General features: G+C 39.0%; 1 protein-coding gene across 1 annotated transcript in view; it reads right to left on the reverse strand.

Annotated features, from left to right (window-relative positions):
- The window catches only part of DGKQ (diacylglycerol kinase theta), a 78,024-nt gene that overhangs the window by 19,830 nt on the left and 41,842 nt on the right, over nt 1-16,352 (reverse strand). Inside the window, exons 10-17 of the mRNA XM_026059993.1 lie at nt 16,048-16,102; nt 14,691-14,752; nt 14,285-14,435; nt 13,425-13,463; nt 11,402-11,517; nt 4,217-4,368; nt 2,646-2,794; nt 1,121-1,302 (exon numbers count right to left, since the gene is read on the reverse strand). Of these exons, the coding sequence (XP_025915778.1) occupies nt 1,121-1,302; nt 2,646-2,794; nt 4,217-4,368; nt 11,402-11,517; nt 13,425-13,463; nt 14,285-14,435; nt 14,691-14,752; nt 16,048-16,102 (906 nt within the window). The remainder of the gene's footprint in view (nt 1-1,120; nt 1,303-2,645; nt 2,795-4,216; nt 4,369-11,401; nt 11,518-13,424; nt 13,464-14,284; nt 14,436-14,690; nt 14,753-16,047; nt 16,103-16,352) is intronic.

The following is a 16,352-nucleotide window of genomic DNA, read 5'->3' on the forward strand; positions in this document are numbered from 1 at the left end:
CAACTTCAATTCTCAAACTCACAGTTAATGCCTAGGATTCTCCAGCCACTAAACTACAATCAAAGACAGGGGCTGACCTTTTTACAGTTTTTCTACTGTCTCTTCTCCACTCCCTTTTTGTCCTATTTCTTGGTCTTGTTTTGTCTGAAAATAAACTGAACCAGGATTCAAACAAAGCTCTAAGTTGCCACCTCCAATCAACATTTTTAATTTTCCTGAAGCAGAAAGAAGTGATATGAACGAAGGGACAGGGACTGTCACTCCAAAAACAATAAAAAAGATACAGCACAGACAGATATCCTTTCAATGGCAGTGAGATGACAAGAAAAGAGTTACCTCCTGTGTATATTAGCAATTGATAGTCATTTTTCTCAACTGTTACAAGAAAGATCAGAGTAGCTTTTTTTTCTTTTGACTTGAGTTTTTTGCTCAACACTCCGGTTTCTCTAGTCTCAGAATCACAGAATCACAGAATGGTCGAGGTTGGAAGGGACCTCTGGAGATCATCTAGTCCAACCCCCCTGCTCAAGCAGGGTCACCTAGAGCACGTTGCCCAGGATTGCTCCCAGATGCCTTTTGAATATCTCCAAGGAAGGAGACTACACAACCTCTCTGGGCCACCTGTTCCAGTGCTCAGGCGCCCTCATAGTAAAGAAGTTTTTCTCATGTTCAGACAGAATTTCTTGTGTTTCAGTTTGTGCCTGTTGCCTCTCGTCCTCTTGCTGGGCACCACTGAAAAGAGTCTGGCCCCGTCCTCTTTACACTTCTAGAGAGTGTTTGGCCTTCCTTCAAAAAGCTTTCCTTATTTCAGAAACACATTTCTTTCCAAGTGAAGCAAATAGGCATGCCATTGCCACATGAATCTTTTCATTAATCCCTCCATTAGATACTTCCTGCCAAACAACGAAAAAYGGTGTTCGGCAACCAACCAGTCCTACCAAAGCTGAAGTGCTAGATTCAGACATATGCCATGTTTGCTAAGGAATAGCTTACTAAGGGCCAAGCACAAAGATACATGGGCCATAAAAGATTAAACTGTGGTAAATCCATCTTCTTTGCAACTTTCAGTAGAACAACAGTTCCTCAGAATCAAGCCCGAAAGGCGCTTTGGCAGGCTCACCTTTGGAGGCTCAGGTTCTGCCACGCCATTCTCCGCACCTTCAGCAGGCTCTTCGGCATCCAAAAGGATAGTCCAGCGATCCATAAGTACATCGTCTGCCTCATCCACGGAAATCAAAATAGAGTAGGGGTCCTCCCCACTGTAGCCAGCTCCCCAGCGCAAGACCCTCCCTAAGTCGTTACCTGGGCAACAGTGAAGAACCCCAAAATATGACTGCATTTAATTAGTTAGTGAAAGTCACCAAAAAATCAATCAGTCCTTTTCTACACTCAAATCACAAGAAAATGCCCTATATAAGTCATGAAAATAGTAAGACTGGACTGAAAAGTCAGTAAGTATGAAAAATATCTAAGTTGTCATGGTTTCAAGTGTGCTTTATGTCACGTATACACATGCTGTCTCATCTGAAGACTTTTCACAAAAAGAGACAGAGAAACCTTTTACAGTGTTAGGGGTGACAAGGAGGGGCACAGTCGACTTCACTGTTTTCCAGCGAGGGCTGCTGCATCTGCCACTGTCCAGGGGAGCATATTGTCCCCCCTCCAACTCCTGCCCATTCGGACACATCCACACCAACACCAGTTCCACTCTCACCCGTTCAGAAAGCGAAACCAATGCTACCTTGGAAAGATAACATGGCATTTGCTATCCAGCACTGGCTACAACTGAGTCATGGCTGGCATCTTCGTAGCAAATAGGGTAGTTTGTCAGATGGAAAATTAAAATAAAACTTCTGCAGGACTATCATGTACAATGCCTCAGGTGGAAATCCAAGCTGGATTTCTAGCTCTTGGACCAATATACAACTGCATGCAGCAGTATCCCAGCACTGGGGGCTAGCCCACATTCTGGCACAGAGGATGCAACTGTCATAAAACACCACAGAATAAAGTGACTTCAGAAGTGTCAAAATTAAGAAACTATATACTGAAAACTACATGCATTTTGTGTCATAGATATAACTTCAGGTTAAGTAAGAATAGCTCTTTACCCCACTACACTAGAAAATAAACATCTACAGTACCTACATTTCAGACTTGTAACAGGCTGAAAACGACCATCAATTTACATGAATCAATACTTCCTGAACTCAAATGACAACTTAACAGGGAAAACAAAATCTAAGTACAACTCTGAGCTATGTGGAAAGATGAGTCTTTGTTTTGTTCTCTGCCACCCCCCACTCAAGTTGCTAAGTTCATTATTTAGATTTTATGCTTATGATAGCAATTTTTCCCAGCAGCTAATCCTTCTGAAAACAATATGGAGAACTCACCATGAAATAACTAAATTGCATGAATTTCCAACATCACAAACTTAATACTGAGTTATTATCACAATTCACATGCACTAAGAAGACACCTAAGTCTCCAAATAACAAATTTACCATTAAGTAATGCTAATTATAACTGTATTCAGAAGAAGAATGGAGGTCAGGGCCATGTAACCCTAACAACAAAGTCATATGAGAATGAAAAGAGAGTGACTTCAGAGTGCACTGAGTGCTTCTGAATCCAGGGCTCACCTGTTCCTAAAGGTAAGATGGCAACGGAGGGCTCCGAACACACCAGCTTGTGCCTGATCTCCTCAAGGGCACCAAGAACCCAACCAACAGTGCCGTCACCTCCACACACCAGCACTCGGAAAGAGGGAATTTTAGAGAACGTGTGAAACCTGCGTTTAGAAATAGAGCGAAGGAAGATGAAAGGTTACAACATGGTATAGAAAAGACAAAGTTTCTCAATATGCTATTTAAACCAGAACACTCTTAAGTAATTACTGGCTTCTTCCTCTATCCTCAGTTTCAAGATCAAATTTAACAAAGCCAACAGATTTACAAAAGCTTCCTTTCACATGTTTAAAACCAGTGACAACCACAATTTCCTATGGTTTTTCACAGCTGGCGATAATTAAGTTAATAGAGTTAATGAGTTCCTTTCTCATCAAGAACAGAGATTTAACTATTCATAGTTTTAATCCGAACATCTATAATTCTCTAAAGCTTTGTGGAGATTCTCATTAGGTTTCTTGAATTAGTGTTTTCTACACTGTAAGTACGGTGTTTTGATAGCACTTGTAGTACAGCATATAGTATCATTTTCTTGTTTGCTCTCACATTTTGTGACTTTTCATCCCTACATACGAAGACATACTGCAGAGGAATTTATAACACCCATTTCACAAGGAGCAAAAAGCAAGTGAAAGCATTTTGCCATAAAGCTACAGAAAAATTCTATGGGTGTAACAACATTAATTAACTACCTGAGTTGGGGCTTGAATTACATTAGAAGGACAATAGAACTATACAGGTCCAACAAAATCTTAGTCTGCACCACTTGTTTTTCTTGCTTCTTGTATAAGCTCCATTTCTCTGATGAAAACTATGAGAAAATTTGCTTTGAAGAGCTTGTCAAGAGTTGTTCTTAAAGCAGTGCTGAAATACCAGCCTACTTCAGGTAAACTACGACCACCACTCTCAGTTTTATGGAGCTGGTAACAAAACTGTGTTGGTTAAAGCAAGTAATTGGTTACTGCCTCCCTACTAGCACATCATGTTCTGTTGCTTATATTTAGAAACGTTGCAGCTGTGATCAGGCAGGCCCTGTTAATTCTGCAGTTTTGGCCAAGTTCCAGGAGTCAAGATAAAAAATTTTATTATACTTTCCTGTTAGTTTCTATGAACTATCAGAAGGCAAAAATGAGCACCACTGTCAGGCAATATGACACTTTTCTTTCCAATCCCAGTTTATCATAAAATCTTTTTACTGTTAATAGTTATTAGATATGCATTATAATAAAGTTTGTATGACTTTCCCAGGATTGGACTCTATTAGCCTTGATATGAACACATGCGTCAGAAACTACTCTGTTCTCTTTTCTTTAGAGAACTTTAAGTTTACATTTGTTTTCAGAATAAGAACCAGTTGGAAGGAGTGATCCACCACTCTGGTCTTCAGGCACAGAAGAGAAGCAATTTATATTGACTTATCCAGCGAACAGATGCAATTTAGATCTTCATATCCGGTAAATCCGATCCTTCCAAAACAGCTAACAAAACAGTATCAACAATAAAGTTAAGAAAATATAATGACCTACCCAGGCAGTGGGCCACCATTAGTAAGTTCAAAGACCTGATGAGGATTTAGCAGCTTTCTAAAACTGTACAGCAGATCCCGACCTTTTAGACCGCCACTTTTTGGATTCACAAATACAAGAAGTGGGCAGCAGTTCTGTGGTATCTTGGAAGACTGACAGAAAAAAAGAAAAAAAGGATTAGCSAAAAACACAACTACGGCAGGAAAATTACTACCGCATTTCAAAGTATTTCCTAGACGCTTAGTAAAAAAAAAAAAATCCAGATTCAACAAATAAAAGATTCAATGTTCAGAAAATGCACAGACAAGCTGCAGATCTTGTCTTCTGGGAAACTCAAGTGTCCTTTGCCCACTCTAACTACAGAGTCTGGCCTAATGTTAAAAACAAAGGCACTATAACTAGGCCTTGCTAAACATTGTCAGCAAATAGTATATAGAAAAGCATAGTTTGAGGGATAAAATGACTTTCAGAATCATGTTAATTCAAATATTTTCCTTGCAAAAAGAGAAMGCCTTCCAAAAACCAGCTGAAACATTTGTTCTACATAGCTTCTAAGGCGACCACAAAACTTAAATTATAAGGACAAAACATTTCAAAATTTTCAGGGAGTTTAGGGCAGACACTAACATATCTCTCCTCAAGAAAGAAGAGACTGAAAGCTTCTTTTAAAAATACATATTTAAAATTTAAACCGGGGAGATTTGGTGCCAGGACCTTACAAACCTCTCACCTCCTCCTGAGCTACTATAAACAGGGCACTCGAAGTGTAGGAGTGCTGCTGTGGAGCCTGGTACCCTTGCAGCAGTCATTTCAAAGAAAAGTCACTACACTGCAGAAGATAATGTATGAAGTGATTTCCTGAGGTAGTCAATGTACCGTACAGAAGCAGTACCTGTAGCCTAAACAGAGATCAGAACTTCTAATTAYGAGAAATACTACCTAAGAACTGGTTTTAAACCAGGCCTTAGATCACTCTATAAAAAGCAGAAAATACTTAGACACTTTTGATTCCTTCTGTCACAGGGCTTAAGACTTTCATACGGCTATTGGGCAGGTATAAGTTAAAGATGTTTATCAGGCATTTCAACAAGCATGTTTCAAAACAGAATTGTTTGCCACAGTTCCTAAGTTATGATAATTTGTATTTACAAATTGGACAGCATTCAGGGAACAGTAATTTGTCACGTAGCTGACGGGCTGAATTCAGGCAAAAGAACAACAGTGCTAAATATAAGTCATTTAGACAAGAATGATTTGGAGAGGAGAAGCAGTAGTGTGACAACAGCTTACACATATGGGAAGAGATGCCACAAGCTACAGAGGGGATGAGCCAGCACCCAGATAATGTGTCAACTGCTCCGTATCAGTAATCACAAAAGAGCATGAACTAAGTCTAAGAATGGAAAAAACAGGACAAACGATTGAGCAATGTTTTGGGAAAGCAAACTGCAGCCCGACACTGAGATACCCAAGTCATTTCTTACTTGTATGCTGATTTGGATGCTTAAAAATAAACACTACCTGTGGGCATCTCAATATCAGATACCTGCTTTGGTGTCCCAAAGAGTTGGGCAATAATGCTCAGAAAGTGACACCCTGTCATGTGTGTCAAGGTATCAGCAGCTACATAAAAATCTCTCTCCTCTGTGTCACTGCCTACATGGGAAACACCTCCTTTCATCAGCTGTGATTTGTAGACGCAAATGGAAAACACACTAAGAAACGAGAAACACTAAGCAGGTATGCATTGCTCCTCTTGCTCCTTCCTTTCTCTTGCTTTAGATCCTGCTAGAGACATTCACCTTCAAAATGCATGCGTTTTCTCCAAAAAATTAGACAAGGACTACAATGGCTGACAAAGAGCCAATAGAGCCACACAGCCCTGTCATCCCTCTGTCAAGGTTTCTCGCTGCCAGCAAAGCAGCTAAACTGGCAAGACAGAGGTTGCAAAGTAGACCCCGCAGGGAGCCCAGCTTTAACCTGACGAACCACCTTCACACCCTACCGTGAAGACTGCTAAGTCAAAAAATCTCTCACCTCTGTATTCAGGCTTTACTGAAAAAGGGGAAGCAATTATTCAAATCATGTCCAACATAAAAACAGGGGAGGGGAGGGGGGAAGGAATATATTTATTTCTGTTAAGTACACAAAAAGGATATTTGTAACCAGCAAAAGGAAGTCTAAGCAAAACAATGCATGCCACTGTTGCATAAAAGAAGGACTTCTTGAATTGTAATGTCAACATCTCCAGGATCCACACATCCCAGCTAGAAAGCTGGATTTTTTTCCATCTCTAGCCTTCACAGGCATTAATAAAATGGCAACTGAAATTCTCACTTCTTAATAAAGTCCTTCTCGTTATCAAATCAGTTACTGCATTACCATCTGCCATATCCCATTATGAAGCTTCCCCTTGGAAACTGCTCATGCAAGCAGTAAAAGGCTCTGAAAGGAAGAGCAGCTTCCCACTGGATCCTGCTCCTTTCTTAAATCTCTTGTTCTAGCTTCTGCTCTGCACTGCGTCCTCACCTACTCAGTTCCCGCTTTTCTCTCATTTGGCCTTCAACCATTCTAACTTTCTTAACAAGACAAGCTATCTGAAGCCTCGAGCTTGGTTCCATACCCAAAAGCTTCTGGGGTTTAAAAAAAGTGTAATGAAGGGGAGGGGAAAGGRAGAGAAAAAGGGAAATAAAAAAAATCATCTCTGCAGCTCAAYGTAAACAAAAACTTTTTCAAAAAAGAGCAACAGGAAAGAAGYCAGTCCAAAACTTTAGTCAAACAAATACCTTATTAAAATGAAGGCAAGAGCATATAATTACCTTCTCTTCTTCAGGAAATTTACTTGTAAAAATACTGGTTGTGGACATTTATAAGTGACATACTAAGCACGTGTTTTATATTACTCCCTTTTACAGACAATTTCTTAAGTACTGCATTTAAAACCAAGTAACTAAAAATTCACAGAGATCTTCAGGGACTTGCACTGATTTTTGAGACTTAGTAAGTTCTGAGATATTCAAATGCACAGCTATGTTTTGGAAAGTGGTTTGAGATCCTATCCAAGCAAATATATTATTGCAAGTATGTATTTACAATTTCCACAAAATTGCCATCTAAATTTCCTAGCTGTCAACTGTTAATGCTGTTAAAAAAAACAGTGAAACATATATCCTGAATGCAATTAAGAGTGACAAGCAGCCACAGAGATTGCCTAGACCTAACAAAATATCTATATAGAGCACAATGCACGTGTGCAGAATAAACAGAAGCATTTTAGAAAGGGTAGAGGCTCTCTCAAAGTATGCTTTGCCTTACGTTTAACTTTTCCAACCATCACTCTTTGTTAAACTTAAGAGAGTAAGAAACAGTGCTAAACCCCTAAGAGAAAGGCCAACACTGACTTTTGAGTATGGGTTAAAACCTCTATGAGAATCAGGTTTTGAGGTTCATACTGCAGAACAGGGCCATGCGTATTATGACCATAAGGATCTCGCTCTTACATGGTGGAATTTTTTTAATCCCTTCACAAAACCCCAGTGGGGACAAGTGAATTATAGCCTGTTACTCTGCAGAAGGGAATGCGTGAGTCACAGCCTTCGGATTCCCTTCCCCCTTCAGCCCTGCCTTTGACACTATGCTTGAAAAGTGAAGTTTGCAGAGGGGTTTTGTGCTGGCTGATATTCAGGAAGGAATTTGTTGCTTGTTTCTCAGAGACAGCTAACGGAGGGCGTGTGATTTACACACTCTGGCAGCCACTGCACATTGCTTAATTTGTCAGGATTAGCATGAAGTGGCTTCAGGCTCGTGCAAAATACGTATTATTCAAGCTAATCCCCTTTCTGCTGAGTATACTGTATAATCACATCTAATAACAAAACAGAACAAGATGTCCTGTGCCACAGGCCTGCCAGCTAGACATTTACGGTGCATCTTCCTACGCTGAACTGTTTCCACGAACTGCAGAAATCTCTACGCTCCAAGTAAATTTGACATTTGCAATAGGCTGTCACTAGCATCTCCCATGCACAAGTACTCATCATTTCCCAAGAGCAAGACTCCTCCTCCCTGGCCAGACAGCATGGTCCTTGCCTCTTACAAAGAACGATGAGCAAGGTACGTCAGCACAACAGGAATCTCAGCAGGAGCTCAAGGAAAGGTTTCTATACTTTTGGGGAAATTGTTGCAGCAGCAGAAYGGTGGAAAGTAACCCCTCACAGTGTTTTGGTTAAGAGGGTGATTAAATGGGCAAGCTTTTAAGTTGGACACATTTGTGTGAAGAATTAGTGGAAATGAACTGGAAATGGAAAGTTCTAACTGTTTGGGAAACTGTCCTTTTTCATTACTCATAAGGAATCCAAATATAATATGTCAGAGGACATTCCACTGATGAGTGGAACTAGTGATGAAACACCAAAAAAATGGTCCCCTTTGCAGCTGATATCAGGCTAGAACAACTATCTGAAGCTTTTTTTTGTTTAGTAATTCTGTGAAATTAGCTTTCAATTCAAAGACTCAGCTTTGCAATGCATCCAGCCTAACATGCTACCAAACGGGTACCAAAGTGCCTCAGTATTACAATAAGGTCCTTAAACACGCTAGTACAGCAGCTTGTAAAAGACTGCACTTGTTCACATTCTAATGAAAACAGACTATTTTCACTCATTTAAATATTGTGAAATGAAAGTGTATTTGACAAAATCCTTAAATGCCCAAGATCATGAAATGGCAGAGGAGTAACATAACACCACACCCATTCACACTAATTGCATGACTTTGCAAGAAGCACTTAGTGGAAATTGATTCCGTGCTCAAACTTTTCAATAAAGATAAGAAGAGGATGAATTACTTCAGGCAGATATGACTATGCTGGATTAGAACTAGGCCTACTCTTCAGGAGGTATATAAAATAGAGCAAATGAATCTAAAACTGGAAAAAATGAAGGACTAGCAAAAGACAGAGCAGATGTTACCCACTAATTTACTTCCATGCTTCCATGGAATTTTAAGAGTTTATTTTATAATTTAGGTTGCAATTTGGAAAAATATTCATGAACTAAGACACTGTTCCCTTTATGTCTTATGATCCATTCTACTTTCAAGACCATATATTGGTATTCCATTCCATTTTCTTCGCATTTCACCCACAAGAGGAAAGCCAAACACAGCATAAGTTTAATATTGTGCTGAGTTCCTGTACAAGTATTTCCTGTTGCTATATTTAAATGATCACATATATAAAAATATAAACAAAGGCTAACAGGATCATAGGATAATCCAGGTTGGAAGGGACGTCAGGAAGTCATCTAGTCCAACTCCTGCTCAAAGCAGGGTCAATTATTGCTTGTTAGTTTACTCTGGGTAATGAGTGAACAGTGTAAGCTGGATGGCCTAAGCCCATTTGAACAGTACATGAAATATTATTTCATTAAACCTTGTTTCTTTTCAGTGAGATGGCCAAATATACACAATACACGCTGGAATAGAAACAAAATGCATGTGCATAGGTACAGCCCCTGCCCCCTTCCTACACACTTGAAATCCCACCCCAGCAGGCTATGAAATGGAGTTTCCAAGAAATATCTTGCATCAGATAAAAAAATAGCATTATCCATATTTTCCTGGCCTCAACAAGTTCACTCCAAACATATATAGTGTCAGAAACCCTGACACACCTACTCAACMGAGTGGAGTGTGTTCAACTTTATGCCGTACACCAAATCTAGGCTCATAATGCATTGACTTAAGCAACCACTGAAACCAACTATTCAAAAGCAGTCCCACCTTCACACCGTGTTCTACTTCTGATAAATAAAAACCTTGAACCTTATTTGGTGCAGGCTGTGGGGGAGAAAATTGGTTTCTAATGATCTCACGAAACATAACGCTCAGGCATGCACAAGGACAAGGCTCTCACTTTTTTTTGAAGGGGGGTAGTTTTTAATCTTGGCAGTTTCACATAAGCATCRTCATTAGTATCTGTTTATATAAAAAGAGAATTGTGCCTTCAAGAAACTTCAACAAGCATGGGGATTTTTAAATGGTAAAGGAGGCATATAAGTGTGCAACCAATCGTTCTCGTTTCCGCTACTGAACTTCAGACCCTCCTATCTAAAACTGTTTCACAGTTCCCATTAACTGTGTACTTTGTCAAGTATTCATCTTTCTGTGAAGTTCTAAAGAAGTCAAACTAAGATCCTCCCTCCATTCGCCGCAGTGCTGCTGCAATGCAACTCCGGAAAGACAGTACCTCTTAGCTCAGCAGAAGGTGATTATGGATTATGGCTACGTTCTCCTTTGGACAGAACCTACATCCTTCTCTTTAAAAATCACTCTGCTCAATGGACYGTTTCCCTCTTTTCACCCCGAATCTGCTTTAATAACAGGAAGCCTATTATCAAACCAAGTGATTTGCAAGAAGATGATTTGTAACCACAAAAAGGAGTAAATCAGAATGAAGCTTGAATTCATGAAAGGATTCTTGCATTAAGTCAAAGTTCTGCCTCAGCTGCAACCTTCTTTCAGAAAGAGAGCTCATCTTTTTGGACTGGTAGAGAATTCACTACCCTGTTAGCACGTCATACGATCTGTAAGCACTCTGTAAAAAGACTGATTCACTTTTTACAGTAAAGTCACCATGGGAAGTGTTCTCCCCCAAATCTTTCAGAACTCAGAAGTGATCGAGATCCACTGTGAAGCGCTGTACTCCCCAAGGAAAATGTATTTTTTCCTTCTTCACTGCCAGTCTCTATACCCTTTTAAACCAAGAAACAAAATTCACCCTCCTGCCCCACCATGTAGTGGCTTTAAAGGTCAATTTTTTATTACTGTTGCTGTAACATTCTGGAAGTTTGGCAAAGGCAGTATTTGGCAGATGTCAGGGATTCTCTTTTTAAGGGCTCAACACACATGCTGTGTTTTCTCCCCTTTATAGTTTTATAGTTAGGCTCACACTTCTTCACAGATCAGTACTAATAGGACAAATGACTTTTAAGCCACAGAATATATCAGACACAGGAAGTACAAACTCTCAGTACTTTTTCACCACACCGTTTACAAAAACCCATTGTACAKCTCCCTTGCATATCATGTATTGTTATTTATTTCCATCAGGAAAAGTCTGAAGGTAGGGGTTTCTTGTTTGTTTTTTTTTTAACCACAAGTTGTAAATTTAACCTCATCTCTTACCATAACTTCAGGAATCACCACACTGTTCAGAGGCTTGTCATTGACAGTTGTATCTTTAACTAGCATATATATTCTCTCAGCTTCAGAAAAACATGAAATTTCGAGTACAACAGCACCTGTAAAAAGGTGTTAGAACTGTTTTTTTATATATTCTATTTTTAGAAAACCAACTTTATCAAATCACAGCAAAAGTTTACTTAGGATATTATTCAGCAATAGCTGCTACAAGAAATCTTCTGCAACATTTGTGATTGCAGGTTATCAGTGCATTAGGATTTTTTTTAAGTCTTCCTTTATACCCCCAAATCCTAGATTTTTGCTAAAGCAAAGCAGTTCAAGGACAAAAAGAATTGCAGCACAAGACTGATACATATTTAAAGATTTCCTTTGGGCTTCAGAAACACCATCTATTTCCACATGCTTTATCATAACTAATAGGCTGTCCTTCAACAAGTACAAGCGACAGAAGTATCACATTTCATTTTATATCTCATTATTAAAAAACCAGGAGTTCTATTCACTGACAGCATCTCAAGTAGGAATTATTACAAGCAAAGATTTGGTCGGAGAATCAATTTTAGATCTTTAAGTTGGCTTAGGTCCTGTACTGGAAAGCCAGGAAAAAATGGCAGACAAAGGGGAAAAAAACAAGAAAATAAAATACTGAGAAGTTAGTCTGAAATGAGATACTCAGTGAGGAAGACAGACTTGGAAAACAGGCAGGACAAAATCAAGGAGCATAATGGACAGCATATGAGATGTAAGCTGGCAACACAGTTTGGCTGCTATGGCAACCAAAAGTGAAAGAATTAATTTTGACTATTTCTGTTGTTTCCTGGATCAGAAAAGCAGAGCTTCTGCAGTGTGTTGGTAAGATCCACACTGCTCAGGAAGCCTCAGAAACATAAAAATACTCAGAAAGTGAAAAAAACTCAAAGAGCAATAAAAAACATGTATTAGCAAGAATGGCTATAAAAAAGCACATACATGTAAACTTGGTTAAATAAAGCTGTGACTTGAGAAGAGTATCATAAATACAATTAGTCTCCATTCAGAAATATGMAGGACAAAGGACGCATCTCAAAGTTTTATGGTTTTCATTCTGGAAAGTCAGTATTTATGTATGCGGAGTGTATGGTAAATACACAAAGAAAGCACAAAACCAGCAGGGGTTTATACAGACAGCACTAATTCTAACGCTTTTCAGTGAAAGCTCTCCATGATGAGGTCTCAGTGTGCAACTACAATCTTCAAGGCAATGTTACAGAAGATTCAGTTACCACTCATTTGGAAATTAAGCCCGCCAAAGCATTTGAAACTTGTCAGATATGGACAGAAAAAGCACACACACACAAAAATTCCCACATTTTTCTTTTCAAGTTTACCGAAAATACAGGTCCACGCCTGCCCCCTACGCTAAAACTGCACAGAGCTGCTGTTTCTCCAGCTCTCAGAAGCCTTAYGGCCTCTCTGCCTTTAGTGAAATAAAACGCATACAGCAAAAGCAAAGCAATAGCTCAAAGAAAAACCACCTGCATGTTCAGAGGAAAAACGGAGAGGCGAGAGTAAGAAYTTTCTTCAGGCACCCAACCGCTGAACCCCAAAGTAGCCAATTAAAGTCTTAATGCTGCAGCTAGGAAACAGTGACCTTGAAACAATCTCAGGAAGTTCAAGAGCACAATCAAATTTTAGTACTTTAGAAGCCAAAGCGAAGAGAGAGCATCTGAAGGATTTTTGACAGTTCAGTGGTGCTAATACTATGCAATTGAAGTGATACTTCAAACTCACTTTTATCATGGAACATTACCCCTTTCTACTACATGAGGCATGAAGCCAACCTTGTTTTAATACAGTAACATTAATCCACTTTCTTCATAAATACACTAAAATGTGATATATTTGATCTGAACAACTATTTGCTTAGGAAGTAAGACAACTACTAGTCTGAGCTTAAAACCTCTAGTATTAAATGGGAGTTTTGAAAACAGACATTGTTTGCAATACTTAAAATCTTAATGCCTACCTTGTGCTTGATAAACATGAGTCAGGGATACTACATTTGCTGCAAAGGGTAAAAATATAAACACATAAAACCTTGGTACATTTAGAGTAAATATTTAAAATATTTTTTAAAGTTACATAAAAATACAATATAAATAAATACTAAAAGTCATACAAACATAGGGAGAACCTCCAGCTAACACTTTCCCTCTTCAGAGTTTACTTTGCAAGTTAGAAAAGCTAAACTGATTTTCACAAAAGGTGACTAGGAATTCTTCCTGGCATTTGAACTTCAGTTCCTTTTGAAGTTATATAAAAGACTGGGAAAATATACTTCACTTTACTGCAGTAAAATACATGATGCCTTCCTGATACTGTTTATGGAATGCATTAGTTGAAAGAGTATTGTGAAAAATCAATTACACTTCTCTGAAAAAGGAAAATAAATTCTTCTTTTCACTGAGTGTTTGTCTGTAAGTGCATGCATCCACAGATCATATTTCTCTGTGACGAGGGACAGAGCACAGAGTCTATATGGGGAACAGCTCATGCAAAAAATTCAGTGGGAAATGAAGGGAACAGAGGTGCTGATATGTATGTTTCACTTTTAAAAAGGGACTTTTTCTACACTAGGCAGGCTGCTGCAGTCAAATATAACTCAAGGAACATAACAATTTTATCCCTTGAATAACGAGCTGTCATATCTCTCGTGCAATTGTCAACATATTAAAATTAAAAAAAAACTGTAAGTAGTAGAAGGCAGACTGATTTTTCAAAATAGGTCTGAAAACATTAAGAAAAAAAACAGAAAAAGGGAGAAACACACTACTACATTTTATTCTGTACAGATGAACAGCTCTGAACATGTATCTGCTTACTTACTTTTGATAGCTAATTCATCCTTGAGAATATTAGTGTATTCTTCAGCAGAAAGCTGAGGGGGAAGGCCACCAACAAACAAATTTACTCGAACAATGGATTTACTGTTTTCCACAATGTAAAACCTTGTTTGATTCATCTGACGTATTGAAGTCTACAAAAATAAAGAAAATAAATTACATGACGTGGTGAAAACACAGTGATATTGTGACACAAAATCCCAAATAGTTCTGAATCCTTCAAATCAAGTTCTCTAAGCCTAGAGAAAGCCACAAAATAGAAACAAACTTCAGTCCAAACACTTGGCTTCTCTACAGATGAACCACTGGGAGGTAACTAAATATTTATTTTTTTCTATAAAAAGGGGATTCCCCACTTGCTATAAGAAAGGATCATATTTCAGACTTACCTTTCGTATGTCCTTAAGTCTATTAAGGATCAGTTCCTGATTGTCCAACACCATCCGCTGAACTAGAGAGGGCAAAAACATTAATCATGTTTGAAAGCAGTAAAAGTTATTATCCGGCTTAATCAGACAATTAAACATCTGCTGAACTAGAGATAACACGACTATTAATTATATTTGAAAGCAGCAGGAGTTATTATCAGGCTCAATTAAACAACAAAATTACAAAATTTCATGGAAAATTCACTTTGTACACATCTTTGTGTACATCTAACATAAAGAGCACGGAGACCTGAACTGCTCATTATTCAACAGAAAAACCGCAAAGGTGCTTTGAACAGTCTGACAGTTAATTTGTTCAGTGTTTAAACACCATACTCTTTAACAGATAGATAGATATATAGGGCAGGAACAGCTTGAAGCCAGTCACAAAAACCAGCAGTACTTGGGTAGCAAGCTGTAACTGTTTAACAGCAGGCGACTAGTCTGCTATTAAACAGTTAGGCTGTTACCCTGACAAATAAAGTGTTAAGTAACTGCTGCATTTCAATGAAACATCAAAACATTTTTAGCAGCTTTTGGCTAAAACAGAGCTTTAAAACAAAGGATCAGAAACCAGTCAAGGTAGGACATTCACCAGGCGACAAGAACCTTATAAAACAACTTACTGATAATGCTCATAGAGAAAGCAAAGTTACAGCCGAATATCTGGACTTTGGATGGTCACTCGAGCGCGGCCAGGACACCATCCGGCTGCTTCAGCAGCTTTGCTTCTCTCTCCCTGCAGCCTTACGGTGCAGGGACGAAGCACAGAGAGGTCCGAACCTGGCGAATACCAGCTCCGTTCCCGCAGTATTGCAACCTTCTCGAGCAGTGCTAGGACTACAGATTTCAGCACTTTACTAATGCATGCATATACTCTCGGACTTGCCAAGGGAAGGAGAAGCCCGTCCCTTGGACTGTCTCAGGACTTGAATTCGCTCTTTTGAGGGCAGTGGCAGGGGAAAGCAGGAGGAGGAAAGGAGCCAAACAGACTTTACAAATAACCTTTACTAAATAACTCCAGTTAAGTAACTGATGTCAGTCAAAGGCAGCTCCCCAAAACAGGTCTCTTTGCCAAAGTGTCAATACACTCCAGAAACCACTAACAAACCTTCACGTGAGGATGAAGAAAGAGAAGCGAATTTTATGCCCACAGGACATACAAGACTGAAAAGAACCTACCTCACTGTTTCAACAAGAAGCAGTTTTATTTATGAAGGAATTTATTGTAAAAAATTAAATGTGACTGCGTCAAAATTAAAATAAACGCTAGCAGATCAGTTACAGATGTGCATTTGGCAAATGTTCCTTCACTTACCTTGCTTACTGCCCATAAGTACTTCTACTAACTTGAAACTCTGAATAGACTCCGTCTGCCAAAAGATGCGACACATAATTGTACTTTCTAAACAGGATATAATTTTGCCAAATGTTTACATTAAATCAGCAGTCACATCATGTACTGCACACACAAAACATGGAAAATTAAACATTTTAAAATCAACCCCAGTGTTTATCCCCTAGTGCACATCACCCATGCCAGGGAGGGAATAACTTTTATTTTACACTTTCAGCCTCCTGTCTTCTTAACTATCCAGGTATCCTCGCAGCATGATGGAGACA

This window comes from Apteryx rowi, unplaced genomic scaffold (assembly GCF_003343035.1).
Source record: "Apteryx rowi isolate R43461 unplaced genomic scaffold, aptRow1 scaffold_163, whole genome shotgun sequence".
NCBI classification, from domain to species: domain Eukaryota; kingdom Metazoa; phylum Chordata; class Aves; order Apterygiformes; family Apterygidae; genus Apteryx; species Apteryx rowi.